The 18,670-nt window shown below is 42.6% G+C and overlaps 1 protein-coding gene across 1 annotated transcript in view; it reads right to left on the reverse strand.

The window, feature by feature from the left end:
- The window catches only part of BCAS4 (breast carcinoma amplified sequence 4), a 63,252-nt gene that overhangs the window by 33,131 nt on the left and 11,451 nt on the right, over nucleotides 1–18,670 (reverse strand). The window contains 1 exon segment of the mRNA XM_044455169.1: nucleotides 7,227–7,298. Within this exon segment, the coding sequence (XP_044311104.1) occupies nucleotides 7,227–7,298 (72 nt within the window).

Raw genomic sequence — 18,670 nt, forward strand, 5'->3', positions numbered from 1 at the left:
GATTCCCCGAGAAGGGCTTCTGCTGCCGATCTCAAGGGGCAGGAGGGGATATATGGACGCAAGCATTCCTTTAGATAATCAGGTCCCAAGCCATTGAGGGCTTTATAGGTGATAACCAACACCTTGAATTGGGCCCGGACTTCAATGGAGAGCCAGTGAAGCTGATGAAGAACTGGGGTTATATGAGATCAATGCCCAGTCCCTGTCAGCAACCTGGCAGCTCTGTTTTGCACCAACTGAAGTATCCGAACCGTCTTCAAGGGTAGCCCCACATAGAACGCGTTACAGAAGTCTAATCGGGAAGTTACCAGTGCATGTGTCACTGTTGCCAGGCAATCGTTCTCCAGGTAGGGACGCAGCTGATGGATCAGCCGAAGCTGAAGGAAAGTGCTCCTCGCCACCGCCGTCACCTGAGCTTCTAATGACAGCTCAGGGTCGAGGAGCACTCCCAAGCTGCGAACTTTGTCCCTAAGAGGGAGTGCAACCCCATTCAGGACAAGGTCCAGGTCTCCCACCCCAAAGTCCAAACCACCTACCAACAGGACCTCCGTCTTGTCCGGACTGAGCTTCAGTTTATTGGCCCTCATCCAGCCCATTACCTCAGCCAGGCACCGGTTCAGTACAGCCACTGCCTCACCTGGATTGGTTGAAAACGAGAGGTAGAGCTGGGTAGCATCAGCGTACTGATGATTCCACAGCCCACACCTCCTGATGACCTCTCCCAGCGGTTTCATGTAGATGTTGAATAGCAAGGCGGACAAAATGGACCCCTGTGGAACTCCATGGCATAACTGCCATGGCGCAGAACCACAGTCCCCCAGCACCACCTTCTGGAATCGGCCATTGAGATAGGAATCGGCCATTGAGATATTAAAGATTTGAACCATCATAATGGCATAATGGCATCCACTGTTCTATTAAAATTTATGCCATTATAAATGCATTGGCCTGCGAGATCCTACAAGACTCTGCTGCTTTTGCTGCAATGATCACTTACATTTCTGGAAATACTTTTAAATTGGAAGAAGCAGAGTAGGCTTAGAAACTGACCCTGAATTTGCCAAAGATGAGTGAGTGAAGGTTCTTAAGGTTGAAAGTGGCAGAAAGAAAAAAACTCAAACAGCAATTTGGAAAACAACATAAGAACATGTAATACAAATGCAGCCAGCAGATGTAGACAAAACAAAGAAGATATTAATCAACACTGAAGGCAAAACCCTACACCACTACAAGGTCAAAGCAGCCATTTTCCTCTAAATGCAGACACAGATAATTGGTACAAGATTAAGGTTTGTTTTTGTTTTGTTTTGGGTTTTTTGCCAGAAAAGAGACATCTGAGGCCTATTTTAGAACCATACCAACAATGATGCTAAGACTGGGTAACTTTGGGTCAGTCAGTTACTTTCAGCCTAACCTACCTCACATGGTTGTTCTTGTGAGGATAAATGGAGAGGAGGAGAACTTTGTAAGCTGCCTTGGGTTCCTTGCAGGAGGAAGATGGGGTATATATAGATGCAATGGAATGGTACTACTCATGATAATATAAATGCTATAAAATATTTTTGTCAGCTCATCAAGCTGTTAATAATTGTTTCATTTCTATATTAACCCGTAGCTGAAGCTCTCTGGGCAGTTTGCAACAATGACATATTCATGGAGTTTTTTGACAAGCTGATGTAGTATAAGGCTGTCAACTGCCACTAGTTGTGATGTTTGTATAATACCTGCAGTATCAAAGACGGTGTGCTTCTGTATGCCACTTGCTGCAAAACACAAGCAGGACAGTACTATTGTGCTCACTTCCTGCTTGTGGGCTTCCCACAGAAATCTGACTGGCTACTGTGGAAACAAAATACTGGACTAGCTAGGACCTTGGTCTCTTCTCACAGGGAATCTTCTGTTCTAGGAGGAGGAAAAAGTAACTAGTTCCATTTCAAGGTGGCTATTCAGGGTGACTATTCTTTTTTATAAACTGCCCAGACAGCTTCCACTATGGGCAATACAGAAATGTGCTTATATAATAACAGTAATACCCTATAAGGGAGCTGTTAAGTCATTTTTTTGGCTTTTCTCATTAACTTAAGTGCTTCAAAGAGAGGAGAGAAACAAAAACGTGCAGCTACAAAAATATTTAAACTACTAACTGAGCAAAGGATTCTAAATAATTATTTCCTAACTCAGTATTTATTTATAGGCCACCTGATCACCTTCACAAGTCAGCATATAACAATGAGAACATACAAACAAGATACATTTTAAGAATCAGATCTTACGAATACTTCATTGCAATGAGAAGCAGTCTCAAGAGTAAGCAAAATAAAACACTGTTAAAGACGAATCTGAAATAGATAACCTTTACAATCCTAAATATTGTAAATATTAATAGAATTAATAGAATATTAATAGAGACCAGGTTAATAGAATATTTTGGACTGGGTTCCGAAATACAATGGCACCTTGCACTTGTGTGTGCTGGATGTAGTATGTTCAAATTTACCACTTCAATCAATATTAGGGCAGTTGTATTTTAAGCCAGTGGAATTTTCCAAAACATCTTCAAAGGAAGACTCAAGAACATCTTCAACAGAAGAGGCAAATCAGCACAGAGATATAGCAGCAGTACAGGATAAAATGCAATATTAAAAACTAAAAGATTAACTATGAAAATACTGGGCAAATAACAAGGTTTTTCACCCGGCACCAAAAAGAACAAAGTAGGCACCGGGTACAACTTTTTGAGGAACTCATTCTGTAACTGGGGTGCCGCACCTGCAAAGGTCCCTCCCTGGTAGCCACACTCCATACTTCCTTTGAAGGGGGCTCCTTGGAGAAGGACCTCTGAAGATGACCTTAGGATCCAGGTAGCTACATACGGGACAAAGCATTCCTTCAGATAACCTGTTCCCAAATCATTTAGGGTATTGAGTCTTAATACTAGCACTTTGAATAGTGCCTAGACTTGAACTGGCAGCCAATGCAGTTGGAAGGGGACTGGAGTAATATATTGCTATAAGCCAATTCCCATTTGCAATCTAGCTGCCCTGTTTTAGAACAATTGCAGTGTTTGGCCCATTTTCAAAGGCAGTCACATGTACAGCACATTGAAGTAATCCAAATGAGAGGTTACCAGAATGTGGATTACTGTCCGGCTAGGTTCTGTCTGTACATGGTCCTCCTCCTTTCAAGGTGGCTTACATAATCCTGCTCCTCCCCCAGTGAGCTTTGTGGCCAAGGAGAGACTAGAATCAGGATTTCCAGACCCCAGTCCAACACTCCAGTCACCATACTACACTGGCTGTACATGACACTGCACTATTTCTCTTCCAAAGCTAGGTTTGAGTCCAGAATGGATCCCAAACTATCTGGTGTAAAGAAGTCACCTCCATCACTTTGTCCTAAAGAGGAAGGTTAGCAGCTGGACAACAGATATCAAAGTTTATCATATAGATATCAAATTTTATCAGAATCATGTTTTATTAGCAAGCTCCTCACTATTGCTTTCTTAAGTACAGCAGGTACCACATGCTGCTTTAAGAAGGTGTTCATTACCTCTGAAGACTAAGACCTCAAATAAGCTGTGGCAGCTTTTATTGACTAAAAAGGGGAAGAGATCAAAACAACAGTGGCTAGGTGCCAGCTCTCCAACTAGCTTATCTACATTCTCAGGTTGCACTAGCTGAAAGGTATCAATAATTTTATGACTACCCAGCATTCCCCAAACTAGTATCCTCCAGATATTTTAGACTACAATTCTCAGCATCCCTGAGCATTGGCCATGCTGGCTGAGGCTGAAGGGAGTTGGAATCCAAAACTTCTAGAGGGTTCCAAGTTGGAGAAGGCTGAATTACTTTCTTTTCAAACTTTCAAGCTGCATCCTTTTCAAACTTTATCAAAAGATGACATCCAAATTACCAAAGATACAAACATTTTTGGTACCATATAAAATTGCATACAATGTGCTTTTGAGGTTTCACTATTCAATCTCTTGAATTCTTATGAACTATGAAATATACTACCTGAAATAGCAGCTGACATTGTACAAACACATAAGATTTCTTCACCATCAAGATTACTGCAGAGTAAACTCAGAGTGAGGTTCTTACTTGCATTCAGTCCTGTTCACAGTGAGGCTTCCACCATCTGTAGTATAATAATCTCATTGCATTAAATTCTCCAGAATAGCAGGAGCTAAGAGTTCTATGACTGAGTCAAGACAAACTTGAAGCAATTTAAGTAAGACTCCAGGTTTCTTCTCTATTACTGGTAGACCTTGACAGGATTTCCAACTACAGCTGCCAAAAATTTTTTAAAAAATCCTCCAAGAAAATCCTCTGGAACCACTAAAATTCTTCCTAAATCTCCAAGGAAGCTACAGGCTAAAGGTTCAACTTGATCACAATCTTTGCATGACCACAGAGCCAATATGGCCTCTCTTGCCCAAATATCATCTTTATCAAATCTGAAGCAGAATACCAGCTCCAGAGTGCAAGCTGGTGCTTGGGCTGACATTATCTAAGATAGAGCCACGATTTCATGATAACCATGAAATCCCAAGATTCTACAGCCAATGCGGTCTCAGTATGGATGCTGAAGTCCATACTCAACACCTATCCCAAGAAGATCTATGTCAACTCAGGCAGGAAAACTGTTGAGAAGTGGGGTGGATGGTATACCAAGGGAACTCCAATTATATCTCAAACAGTAGCTTTGTGTAGGAGCCAGTCCCTGCCAAACAAGGCCATTATATTTACAAATATGAGAAATTCATTAATCAATTATCAAAGGAGAGGTTTTTGCACAATATAATCAAGGTTCAATCACAGTATTATGCCATTTTGAAATGAAAATGCTCCTTTAGGTAGAATTGTATTGCTTTGAATAGAAAAATGAAGTCATATCTGTCTAATGCAACTTATTTCATTTTATGAATTTAACAGTTGCTTTTAAAAAGAAAAAAAACTTTATTTTCATCTTTGACAAAATATAAAGATTTGCATAAATCACAGGAAAAACCTTATATGACTGTATGCAAATATATTCATAAAGAATCACTGAGTAAAATAACTGTGACAGCTAAACATGTCCAGAGAAGTAGGATGCTGAAAACAGCTAAACAAATTCATGTAGAATGTTTTATTGACTCACAAAGTGAAACAATGCCTCTATTTCTTGATAACAACACATAAGGCTATAAATCCCTTGCAAGAATTGAAGTGATTCTGAAAGATGACAAGAAATTTTATTAGCCTCAGATAGCGTTTCATATGCAGCTGGAAAGAACCTGCTACTGCAGGTATTTAGCATTGCAAAGTACAAATTCGTCAGACTAAACATAGCACTTTAATGCTGTCAGATAAGATCAATAATCTGTATACAACCTAATTATTCATAAACTTCGAGTTGCAGAATTTTTTTTTCATGGATAACACAAAGCAAACAAACTCCTAAGTTAGCACTTGCCATAAAAGAGATTGGGGAAATTCTCCAGGGAGGTTTAACATTTATTGAATTTACTGGAGTGATTTTTGAATGTGCAAACAGTCAAAATGCCAAGAGAACAAATATTCCCCACTTAAAAACCCAGTTTAGGAAGAAGTATCAATACAACTGTCTCCATAAAGAATCCAGAAAGTGGGAGAGAGTATTGCTTTGGCAGCTTTCAAAGTTGCGAAATACTGTAGAGCAATGAATTCTAACCGTTTTGTATGAACAGATCCATGCTTGAAAGAGAAACAACCACCTGAATCAGATTAATCACTATATGTCTGCAATTGTTTTGGTGCATTTAGTAAAGCGTTTTAGGTGCTTCTAGTGTTTTTCATAATTATTCTTATACACCATAAGCCTTTTACACACTTATAAAAGCCTTATATACACTTTGCAAAATAAATAAAGGCCAAAAAGTGGGTCTTCATTATTTTTGGTTGCATTGGAAACTGGCAAAAACTGCTAAGGAACCAGAAACAAAGAGTGGCTTAAAAAGAAGCATAGGTTAATGTTAATTACTCATCAGTGGAAAGTAGTTTTTGGTTTTCCAGTTACAGTACTATTTTCCAATACGTATATAAAAATATAATTAAATCCAGACAGAGCAATCTGACTCATGCTTACTCAGAAGTAATGTATAATGCCTGCAATAGAACATACTCACAGATAAGTAGATACAAATTGCAGCTTCAAACATAAAAATTAATTATCAGAAGGAAATAATAAAATGGCTTCAGTAATAATAAACAGACGTTTAACCTACTGTTTCAACCTACAGTTCACACTGCAAACATATTTGAAGCCTTTAGGCGGACTGCCACAGCATTGCTCCCTCAACTGAGCTGATGCATGCCATAATTTTCTCACTATGCATTTGTATAGTACCTAATAAAAAAGGTCCCAAATTGGAGTGCAGTCACAGCATAGCGCATTTCATTTCTACTAAACATTTTAAATGATATTGCCCTATAGAGCAGTGATGAAGAATGCTATTATCGTGTTATTATGTTGTTGGTTGAAATGAGTCTGCAGCTATGTTACTGAGGATTGCAATATTAGCAATACCCTATCCTACATTTTAAATCATCAGCTGGAAGGAATCTAATCATCATGACATTAGAGCATGGAATCTCCTACGAATATGCTTGATGACTCCCTCAAAAGATAAATTCAAGACCACTAGTGAGCACATTTTCCCAAAATGACCACTGGGCAACTGTGATCTTCATGTCTTTAGATTTTATCCTCTCTAGAAAACTATAAAGGGAACATACAAGACTAGGAAAACCTAATATTAAACTTTTATAGTGCTTAAGCAGCAATTGTTAAAAAACCATAAGAGTATTTCATACTCCCTAATGGGCGTATGTATGTATGTATGTATGGAGCACATGAAATTTACTAGCAGAGAGCACTAGTCTAGGCCCTTAAATATCAGTGCACCATAGTGCCACCTTGTGGCTCAACCATCACTGTTCTCTGTAATAAAAACCATTTCAAGGAAGGTTGTTATCAAGATGGCTGCCTCAGAAAGAATGTGTATGCGTGTGTGCCTGTGTGGGAGGAAGAGGGAGAGGGAGGGAGAGAGCGAGATCGCACCTTCTCTCTACCACAGCTGACTGCTGCCTTGCCTGAGTTGCATAGTTTCTAAATCACTCACAAGATGGCCTCTACAGAAGCTAGCACAGAGAAAGCAGCTACATTCTCCAAGGTCTACAGAAGTTGCACTAAGCACATACCATATCAGTCATACCACAGAACTCGTCCAGTCTTATTAGCATTTCTTCTACACACTCTTCTACTTCTTTCATCTGAAAAGAAAGAGAAAATAAAAAGTAGCTACACCAAAGAGGCAACTACCTTCTAGGAATAAACACCAACACTTCATGCATTCCAATAATATTGTGGCATTATTTAATTATCAAAATTCTGACAATGAAATAAAGTAATTAGCTATTTGGCAATGAGGTATATACACACATGTGCACACTGACACAAGTTCAAGATGTTCAAGAAATCTCTTGATGTCAAATCTGACAGCTGTCCAAGTTTTAAGCCTCCCCATAACACCTCTCAAGCATAAGATGTTTTAAATTTTGTGGATTTGTAATGTTCCAGTCATGTCACAACAGACTGTTTTGCAGATACCCATTTTCAAGAGTGAAAGTACACCTAAGTTGAAGAACCCATTTAAGAACCCAAATCTTTATCTCCTGTTTACAATGATTATTGGATTTGAATAAAACAAGTTTTGGGTATAATTTGAAATAAATACACATTGTAACAGCTTTTCCACTTCCTTCAAAATGTTATTTCAAAGGAAATTATAAATATTCTACAGTAAAATTGGCAAAACCATTAAAAACTCTTAGGACAGTATCTTGTCAGGAATGTAGGGAACAAAGGAGCTTGGACAGCCTGCAAATTGAAATGTTTCCTCTTATTTGCATTGACAAAACTTGATAAAAGATAAAACATTTGTATAAATAGTTACATTTTGTCCAAATGTGTTGTCCAGAAGGTTGTATCAGATTTATCTGGATCTGTTGTCCTAAGCGTCTTTTCCAACCTGGTGTCCTCCATTTGTTTATACTAGATTGGGAAAGACTGTTCTAAGGTAATCATGTACTAACTTTTGTAAATGCCCAAGTATCATTTAAGCATCTCGAGTAGATTCTAAGAGAGAGAGAGCACCGTTATAAAACTCACCACTGGATCTTCTCAGAGTTTGGTGTGGATGTTTTCTACAGCACTATCTTCTACTCATGTCTAAATTTCATTGAATTCAATGTGACTTACTCTCAAATAAGTTTGCTTATTATTGCAACCTTATTTAGCTCTACGGTCTATTCCACTCTGAGTGAGTACAGAAGCAAGTAAACAAAAACACCAATCAGAAAAAAACAAGATCATCTAATTCAGGACGGGCGGCAGGCAATGTGAGTACCAATATGTTGCTGGACACCTTCCATGGTGCTTGTCAAGGCACCCCATTTCTCCCACTTAAATAAATAAGCAAACAAATAATTTTTCTTACTTATATCTGAGATCACTTCAAAGTGGAGCAAGAGCTTCTCGGTACTGCCATTTTATTTCCCAAGAATGCTTCTAAGGTAGATGTGGGGCTCAAATAAATTCTTAGGAAATGAATATGGCAAGTGACAGCAGACTAAAATTTTCTTCTGCAGTGCACCCAACCACCAAGGAAAAGAAACTGAAAAAGAAAAGAAAAAGGGGTCTTGCTGCTTTCTCGGAAGTTGGAATGGGGGAGGTTAGGGAAAGGAGCAGGAGGCTAGAGAGTGTAATGGTAAGCCAGAAAGGGAGAGGAGAGGATATCTGGAAGCCTGCAAAGGGCTTGTATTCTATGTTCACATATCTGAACAGATATGGACTGCATATATGTGAGTATGGGAGGGAGAATGGGTTTTGGAATTTTGCTTCTTTATTAGAATGATCTAGAGAGATTCTAGACTGTCCTGAAAAACAGTGGATTTTTGTGTGTTTAGAGTGAAAGGAGTGTGCGTGTACATGTGGAAGCATGAAAATGCATGGGTTGCTTTCTGGCATGCATATATATGTGCCTGTATGGATGGTGTGTATATGCATGGACACATATGAAAGACCGAACAAGAGAGCATATATGTATGTGGTGAGCCAGGGTGAAAAGTGAAGGCACGCTGACCTGGTCCACAAGATCATGATAGGCAACAAGTGTCTAACCTGGCAAGGCTGACTTGTATGGATGGTTAACAAATCATACTACAATCCAACAGTTCCTAGGAATTCCGTATTATTTGTTAAGGATCCCAACAAGTCACCATTACCAGATTAAAACAATATGAGGACATGCATAATTATGCAAATCAGTCAGTATATAAAGGGCCATTGAGGGGGTAATAAGTATGTTTGTGGTGAGAGGTGGAAGATAAATGTTTGTGATCTGTGAATTCGGCTAAGAGAAACCTATAGTTTCAAAGATGCTGCTTTGTGTATTGGGAACCAGACCCCACCACTCCTGTACTCAGTCTTTTGGGCATCTTACTATACCTTTGCAACTAGTTCCAAAGAGCTGAAGAACAGAATGGGGAGTGGGGTAGTACTATGTTTTAATAAATAAATAAATACTACCTTTCAGTACTTTTCACATCTATATTCTATGAATGCAATCACTGGAATGTATGTAGGAAAAATATAACAAAATTATATTTTTATATTATAAATTATTATTATAAAAATTAGGAAATATACATTCATAGTGTTTAACCAGTTGTTATCGTGAAGCTTCACTGTAGGGGTTCTGATGATGGATAGCACATTTGAGGTCTTTCATTCATGGGATCACTGTCAGAATCAACTTGATGGCACATAACATGTTGAAGTAAAAATAAGATAAATTTTAAATTTATTTTAGCTTCCATGTTAGGTTTTATACTAATATTCAAGGAGTAAGATCAATTGTTATTGCAGGAAACCAATACCATTACAGCTGCAGCCTCTAAGGCCCAATCATAAAATAAGATTGGCTTCTATGGGGAAAAATTCTTATGCAGATGCTTAACACATTTTGATATTTTTACCATAAGGCTTTTGTGTTTCCCTTCTGTAAGCAAACTGGGTTTTTAAAAATAATTATCTTTAAAAGAGTACGTATTTGGGTTTCGGCCTTGGAAACCATATGAATGGCCTGAAGGAAGTGACCTTGATACTGGAACGATATGCATTGCCCTTGCCTCTACTGTTTAGCCTCAAAAGAGTAAATTCTAAGAGCAGTGACTGAAACTCCAAGACTGGTCTGCTTACTGTTGCTGCTCCAAAATGTCACATTAAAACCTCTAAAGAAAAAGGTCTGTGATATGAGAAGGCACAGTTTACCTGTATCTCAGAGTCAAAGGGCATTTTGTGGAAGCATGCCAAATTTCATTGAAGGCTTACTGGAATTGTCCCAAGTCAACAAGAAGCCAACAAGAAGCTCAGGAGGGAAATACTGAGCTTCTCATTACTTAAAATAAGATTTTAAGCATTGGAAAGTTTATTACCACCACACACATATATCTTGGCTTTGTTCACAGAAGTCAGAGCACAGCACAAGGTAGATTTGGTTAAGAAACAACTTGCCCAAGACTAATTTGTTCACCCAATTGCAAAGTGGCTTCATAAGCCACCATAACCTATCTTGTATGTACCAGTTGCATGTCAACTGTATTTACATAATTACCCTCAGAGTTACAACTTCTCATGTCATTTGAAGCTGGCGAGGGGGGCTTGCTGGGGTGGGTAACAAGCCACCCCTGAACCTTACTACAGTCCAACAGTCCAGCCTGACAACCCATCCTTGCTGGGTTCAGATGACACAAGAAACCATGCCAGCAGGGGAGACTGAAAATTTGATCAGCATGCGCAGGGTTGTTAGGAAGCCATGATTGTTTGTCAAACACCTTGCAATCATATAGAACAGACTCCATTCATAGATAGGTGGAGACTTGACCCTGGGATCCCAATGGCCATACCTTTATCTATTTCATTTGGCAGCTATGTGAACAGAAGACTTCCATAATTTCTACAGGTCTCCCACAGTCTATGAACTGTCCCTACGAATGTAGCAATTGTGTTAAAGCTAGATCTAGTGCAACACAGACTATTTTAAATGTTGAGAGATAAGCCTATCTTACCACAGTTGAGGTGTAAGCCTATGCATGTTTAGATAGAAAAAGTCCTAAAACTCCCAGCACTCCACTGAGCCAGCACACGTTATATTGCACAGTCAATTGAAAATGTCTAAATGTAACCAAGATTAAGGGCTATATCAAACGATAGCCAAGTCATAAACTAGGCCAAACTAATTTAACTTAAGCCAACTCATATTTCACCCTAGAATAAGGCATGATGCAGGTGAAGTCTAGATGTGTTGGCAACAAAACAATAATAGGCTATTCCATGTTATTTGCTGATTTGACATCATTAACTCAACTTAGTATTTTACAATCAGTGTCATGTTAAAAAAAACTCAAAAAAGTATATCACACTTCCCAAATAATTACATAGTAGGTAGTGGCATTTTTAAGATAGAATGACTGAGGGGGCAGCATAGGCATGAACAATGCCTACATCCTGTTCAACAATACTGCTGCAAATCACAAAAACAGGAAAAACTGAATTGCTTGCTTATTTATTCATCTTTCTCTCAGCAGGTTTGAGGGGACATATTCAACAAACTACATTAGAACAAATGCAATCATTTTCAAACCTCTGTATGTGGTACTTAATGAAAAGGCCAGTGATCGAATCCACTAAAATAATTTTGGTAAAAATATGTATTAAGTGACAGACAATGGATTTATCTATTCTATAGCAATATGAATGCTAAATTAGCTTAAGAAATACAGGTACTGCTACAACATATCAACAGCAGATTCTTTAGATTGTGATAATACTGTTTCAGAGATACCCTAACATCATACCCCAAGTAGCTAAGGGGGCAAAATCAGCATCTGGGTTTGCAGCCCACTGTACTAGCTTTAAGCTAGTGGGATATTTTTATGTTAGGGCAATCCTGACACCCAAAATCTGTGAAGAGGAAGTATACATGTTCAAGATAGGCTATAGTTAGTTGATGGCATGTTGGAGCAGCTTTAGCTTTGAAAGCAGACACTAAGTATTGTTTTGTCACTTTCTCTTTTGGACCTGTCCTGTAGTAAGCAGCTCTGGGATACTAGTCTGGCCATGCAGATCTGCTTCTTCATTTCAGTGGATAAATCCTGATGTAAATCTCCTGGTCAAATGTTCCTGTTTAAGGAACTTGGACAAATGTGGGTACATACAGCAGTCAGTGTTATTGGCACTTCCCAAATCACTTCCAGTTATTGACTCTGCTTATGGATTTCATTTGGGGATGAGTACTTCTTTGCTATATGGAAGAAAATCTACAACATGGAAGCCCACTCCTACCAAGACAGTAAACAAGCTTGTAGGACATCTTCAAAAGTGGGAAAGTCAGATATAAATGAATTCAATAAATATAAAATTAGAGTATTTCATTATAGACAGTAGGTTGTATGGTATGTTCTTCTTGGAAAATGAAAGTATGGATATATAGATATAGATACAGTGGTTAAAAGGTTTCTAAAACAAGGTAGTGTAAGTTTCTCCTTCTCCACTAGTTTTGTTGCACCTGCAGGATCCATTGTTTGCACAACAGGGTTTTGGGCCATCAAAAACAAATCCTTGTTCCCAGATCAGGACAGGTCAGTGAAGCTACCTCCCATGACCTGACTTGTTTTCGGTTATTTTTAGAATGCAAATGCCCCACTACACAAGCCCTGTGCCCTCAAATACATGGGCAGGATAGAATAATACACTGTATGTCCATTTGAATAGCTCTGTCTTGGTGTTGACTAAGAGAACCAGTTGTATTGACTGTTCTAAGTTCAGACTGATCGTAAGATAGATGTGCTGAAGACTGGTAGAATTCCTTAAGAGCCAGATCAACAAGACTAGTCTTAAATCCAAAAGCTTACTAGAGAATAGTAAGGGGGAAGAGAGCGCCTTCATTACCATATAGGCCAAAGACCATGGAGTAGAAGTCCCCCGGCAGCACAGATGGAGTATGCTCAGCCAGAATGGATGTCAGCAAACTTTATACCAAGCTAATCCCAGGCCAACACTAGCCAAGCAACACGAAAGGTACCACGCTCAAATCTGCTGAAGGAGACCAAGTGAGAAAACTGGCAGGAACCTGCTTCCTTCTTCAATATCTGATCACAAGTCATCCACTAGGGCAAGGAGGAGCAGAAAGTAGATTTTTTTTATTATTATTAAAAGCTTTTCTAACCCATCCACTACAAACATCCCGGGGTGGCTTACAAAAAATCTCCAGATGTTTTAGACTTCAACTCCCAGCATTCTTAACTACTGTCCATTCTAGCAGAAACTTCTGTCACAAACACCTGGAGATCTACCTTCCGCTGACCCCTGCATTAGGGCAGCCTTCCTCAGGCTAGTACCCTCCAGATGTTTTTGGCTACAACTCTCATAGTACCATCCTAAAACATCTGGAAGGCACAGGGTTTCAGCAGGTTTTACTAGGATGAACAAGGCTGTTTTCATACCACCACCAGACAGAAAGTCATACTGGAAAGTCACACTGAATAAGGTTTTATTGTACTATGATGCATTTTTATTGTACTAGGCATCGATTAACAGTTTTGATTACCGATTTAGCCAATAAGACACAGACACCCCTCCCAAATTTAATTAAGTTTCACGGACGATGCCTTCGCTATTCACGCGTCCCTCCCGCCACGGACACCCAGGAAGCGAGGAGCCCTGGGGGAAAGGCGGAGACCCTCCCAGTTAAGTGTCCTAGCCGAACACATGCACTTGGGAAGTTCCTCGCGGAATACCTTTAAAAACCGCCCCTCAAGCACCCGGGAGAGCCCCCCGCACGCCCCACGCAGAGCCCCCCAACTGGCTGGACCGCCCCTCCCTCTCCGCAGGCGTCGCTAAGCAACGCTTGCAGCCGCCCGCCCGCCCGCCCGCCTGCCTGCCTGCCTGCAGGCCGCGCCATCCGCCGCCCAAATACCTCTTCGCCGCCTCCGGCACCCGGCGGAGGGCGAGCCGCGCCGCCGCGCTTCTTCCGCCGCAGCCCGCCCGGGCACTCCCCGTTCCCCCTTCGGGCAGCTCCATCGCGCGGCCGGCGACGTGGGGTGAGAGGGAGGCGACGAGAGCGCCCAGTCTTCCCGTCCCGGACACCGCAGCGAAGCCACAGAAGAGCCGCGGCCAACCCGGCGCAACACCGGCGGCCGCCTTCGCAGGCGCCCCTTCGGGCCTCTGTTTTCCTCCGGCGAGGTCGGGGCTCCCCCTAGCGCGGGCGCCGCGGAATTGCGCCGCCGCCGCCGCCCTCGTCCCCTGCGCGGCGCGCTCGGCAGGGCAGGTTCCGCAGGCGCCTCACCTGGGAGCAGGTTCCGCCCAGTCGCGGGAGCGGGAGAAGTCGCGCCCCGCGTCAGGATGGGGGCGGCTGCGCGGGGAGAGCGATGCCTTTCTATGCAGGCATGAGCCGTATCTTTATATGCAGTGTTTGTGTACCGTTCGACAGATGCCAAAGGGGCGACCCATAATATAAACTAAGCACATAAAAGAACGAAAACAATCAAAACGGCTGCCATTAAAACCGTGGATGGTCACCGAGAACCAAGATGACCAGCAGGCATCAAAAACTACACCGTGGCAGAAGTCCAGTGACACTCAATGCTCAGGGTGGCTCATAAAGTGTCCCCTGGATGCTGTTGCTCCTGAACCCACACGTGCTGGAGAAATGGCCCTCTCTGCCCACTTTTCTCCTCGTTTCTTCTGCAGGTCTCCCAGGGGATAACTCAGTTTTAATTTTAAAAAATTAAGCCTAAAGCCCAGTCTACAATACCTTTATAGTCAATCAAAATACCTTTCCTAGACTACTGATTGCAACCCTAATAAGTATCCTACTGTTCAGTCAAAAATGAGCACTAGAGTTGAATAAAAATAAGACCGCATCAGTTCTTCATCTTACTATCTGAAAGTATAAATAAAATAAGTCACAAAACAAAAGGGGAAGGATTGGGAATGGAAAGGAGCAAAGCCATGCCAGGTGCTAGATTCGAAGCACTGTGGAAGAGGTAGGCACTCCCTCCTGTCCAAATACCAGAAATTTAGAATTGCCAAGCTGAAACAGAGAGGGAGAGAAGGGCCATTTCCCGGTAAAGACTTCCTTCATGAAGGCTCCTCGTTCCTCCAGTCTTGCTACCAGCAGCCGTTCCAGCAAGCAGGGCTGAGAGAGATGAAAGGAAGAGCAGGGCCTCCCATCAGCCCTGCTGCAAGAATTACTTTTCCTCAACCCCCCATCCCCAATTCCTTTCCCTTGTTTTTTCATATTGTAAACCTACAGGGGCTACCTTGCATTGATTTTATGCAAGCTGCTCTGGGATCCTTCTTTGGTTAGGGGTAGCATTAAAATACTTTAAAGTTGAAAGGGACCTGAGAGGTCATGCAGTCCAGCTGCTGCTCCTGTCTAGCAGTCTTTTTTAAAATGAAATTATTAGAAACTAGAACCAACTAAACCATAGCTTACAGCACAGAGGAAAATTATCTCTAGGTTCATCTCTATTGAGCTTTGATACTTTCAGTAATGTTTCTCTGTTTTGGTGAAAGTTGTAGTATTTTCTTTTCTTTCCTTCCTTTTTTCTTACATTAACGTAAATGGGGAAAGGTCTTATAACACCTGGCATTTCCTGGCTAATTCTATTGAGTGGGGAATGTTAGAAGTTGTAAGACTCTTTTCTGCCTGAACACATACAGGATTCTGGCCCAAGTCTATGTAATAAAGGTGTGGGGAACCTGTGTCTTTCTAGATGTTGTTGAACTGCAACTAATTGTCCCTGACCGTTGGCTATGCTAGTTGATCTATTAGCAGTAGATCCCAACATCTGGAAAGCAATATGTAGCACCTGTTATATTTCATCTTCAGTTATTACAAACTGAAGATCTATGCCTTTTATAATGCTCATAACATGCATCTTGTTATTGTGTTTGGGTTTCATCATTCCTGATGAAGTTTTTTGAATCCTAATGGACCCTTGCTCACTTTGTGATGTCTCAGTTCTGATAAAGATATTTCGCTGCTGTTGCTCCACCCCTCACCACCACCCTAATGGACCAATACGTCTGTCTGTGATTTTTCTCCTCCTATTAACATGGTTATACCTTTTTTGGAATAGGAACTGGGTCTCTTCAGCCTGGAGAAGAGGAGACTCAGAGGGGATATGTTGGCGACATACAGGTATGTGAGGGGGTGTCACACGGAGGTGGGTAGAGACCTGTTCTCCCCTGCAGAGGAAGGCAGGACGCGCTCCAATGGAGCAAAGCTCAGGGAGCCAAGGTTCCATTTGGATGCCAGGAAGCACTTCCTGACGGTCAGGACCCCAAGGGTGTGGAATGGGCTTCCAGGAGAGGTCGTCGAGGCCCCATCGGTGCGGGTGTTCAAGGATAGGCTGGATGTCCACATGGTGGGCATGTTGTGAGTGGAGCCGGCTGGTGCCGGAGGTCAGACTGGATGGCCCAGGAGACCCCTTCTGACTTGCTCTGTTTCTATGTTTCTATATGCAGAGCCCATCATGAGAAAGGTGCCCTGCTGGACGGAGGGCGCCATCGCAGGACTGGGAGTCGGGACACTGCTGGCCTGTGGGCCCACCATCCGGCTGCCGAGTGCTCCACGGGCCCTGCTCCTGCCCCCCTCCTCCAGTGTGGGTGAGAGCCGTGCCAGTCCGGGGCACGGGGGAGGGGCTGCACGGCCTTTAACTCGCCGGCAGCGACCAGGGCTGGTGGCCTCGGGCCAGCGGCTGAAGGGCATCGGCCTAAGGGCGGTGACACCGTTTGGGGCTGAGCGAGGGCTGGGCTGGCCAGGGTCTTTGTTGTTGGCCGGCGGGTGGGATAAGTTAAAGTGGGCAGCAGGGATCGTGGATTGTGGGAGTGTTTTTAAGTGTTTTAATGTGTTTTTAGTTATTTTAATGGATTCATCTCTGGAGTATGGGGTTGCCTAGGGAGCGCATGGGTGCCGCCATTGGGGTAGTCATGGACAATGGACGTTACCTTGAACACCCGCACTGATGGAGCCTCAACGACCTCTCATGGAAGCCCATTCCACACCCTCGGGGTCCTGACCGTCAGGAAGTGCTTCCTGGCATCCAAATGGAACCTTGGCTCCCTGAGCTTTGCTCCATTGGAGTGTGTCCTGCCTTCCTCTGGTCTCTACCCATCTCCATGTGACATCCCCTCACATACCTGTATGTCGCCAACATATCCCCTCTGAGTCTCCTCTTCTCCAGGCTGAAGAGACCCAGTTCCCTCAGTCTTGCCTCATACGGCATCCCCTGCAAACCGGCCACCAACCTTGTGGCCCTATGCTGCACTGACTCTAACCTGGCTATATCCTTTCTGTAATGAGGGGCCCAAAACTGAACACAATACTCCAATTGCGGGCGCACCAGAGTTGTGTAGAGTGGTAGTAATAACTCTCTTGATCTAGAAGCCACACTTCTGGCTATGCAACTAAGGGTGGCGTTCGCCCTCTTGACCACGGCATCGGCATCACACTGCTGACTCATGTTTAGCCTGCAGTCACCCAGTACCCCGAGGTCCCTTTCACAAGTGCTGCTCTCCAGCCACTTGTCACCTAACCTGTACTTATGATACCTATTCCTATGCCCCAAGTGCAAGACCTTGCACTTATCCAAATTGAATGCCATCCTGTTGTCTCCTGCCCACTTCTATAGTCTGTCCAGATCCTTTTGGATCTGGAGTACCTGCTCCTCAGTTGTGGCCACTGCTCCAGTTTTAGTGTCGTCTGCGAATTTGATCAGCAGACTGTTCACCCCCTCTTCCATGTCGTTAATAAAAAAATTAAACAGGATCGGCCCCAGGACAAGAGCGCTGGGGGACCCCGCTTGTTACTGGCCACCATCCCTATGATTCCCTGCTAATGGTTACCTTCTGCTTTCGGTCAGTCAACCATGCCCTAATCCACCGGACAGTGCTTTGGTGTTTCCCAAAACTCCTCAGTTTCTCCACCAGGATATCATGGGGCACTTTGTCAAAGGCCTTGCTGAAATCCAGGTATACCACATCCACTGCATCCCCTCCATCTAGACATCTCGAAACCTTGTCATAGAATTCCACAAGGTTTGTCTGGCAGGACCTGTTTTTGCGGAAGCCATGTTGTGCGGCTGTCAGCCTCCTGTCCCTATCTAGCATCACTAGATCTCAGTATTATGAGCCTTTCCATTGTTTTTCCTACAATGGACATAAGGCTAACTGGTCTATAATTCCCCATGTCCATTCTACTACCCTTTTTGAAAATTGGGACCACTGATGCCAGCCTCCAGTCCTCTGGAACTTCACCTGTTCTCTATGAGGTCTCAAAAATGGAGGCCAGCGGGTGTGAGAGAACCCCTGCCAACTCTCTAAGTACTCTTGGGTGTAACCCATCAGGGCCTGGTGCCTTTGTAATGTCCAATGCCCTGAGGAGCCCCTCAACTTCAAGGGGGGTGACTCTAATCTGTGCCCCTAAATCCCCAGCCTCATCTAATCTCCTATGCGGATATCCCCCGTCCTGCTTTGGGGAGAACACAGATGCTAAATGACTATTTTGCCTCTGTGT

The sequence above is a fragment of the Varanus komodoensis genome, unplaced genomic scaffold (assembly GCF_004798865.1).
Source record: "Varanus komodoensis strain SLA01 unplaced genomic scaffold, ASM479886v1 scaffold8, whole genome shotgun sequence".
NCBI classification, from domain to species: domain Eukaryota; kingdom Metazoa; phylum Chordata; class Lepidosauria; order Squamata; family Varanidae; genus Varanus; species Varanus komodoensis.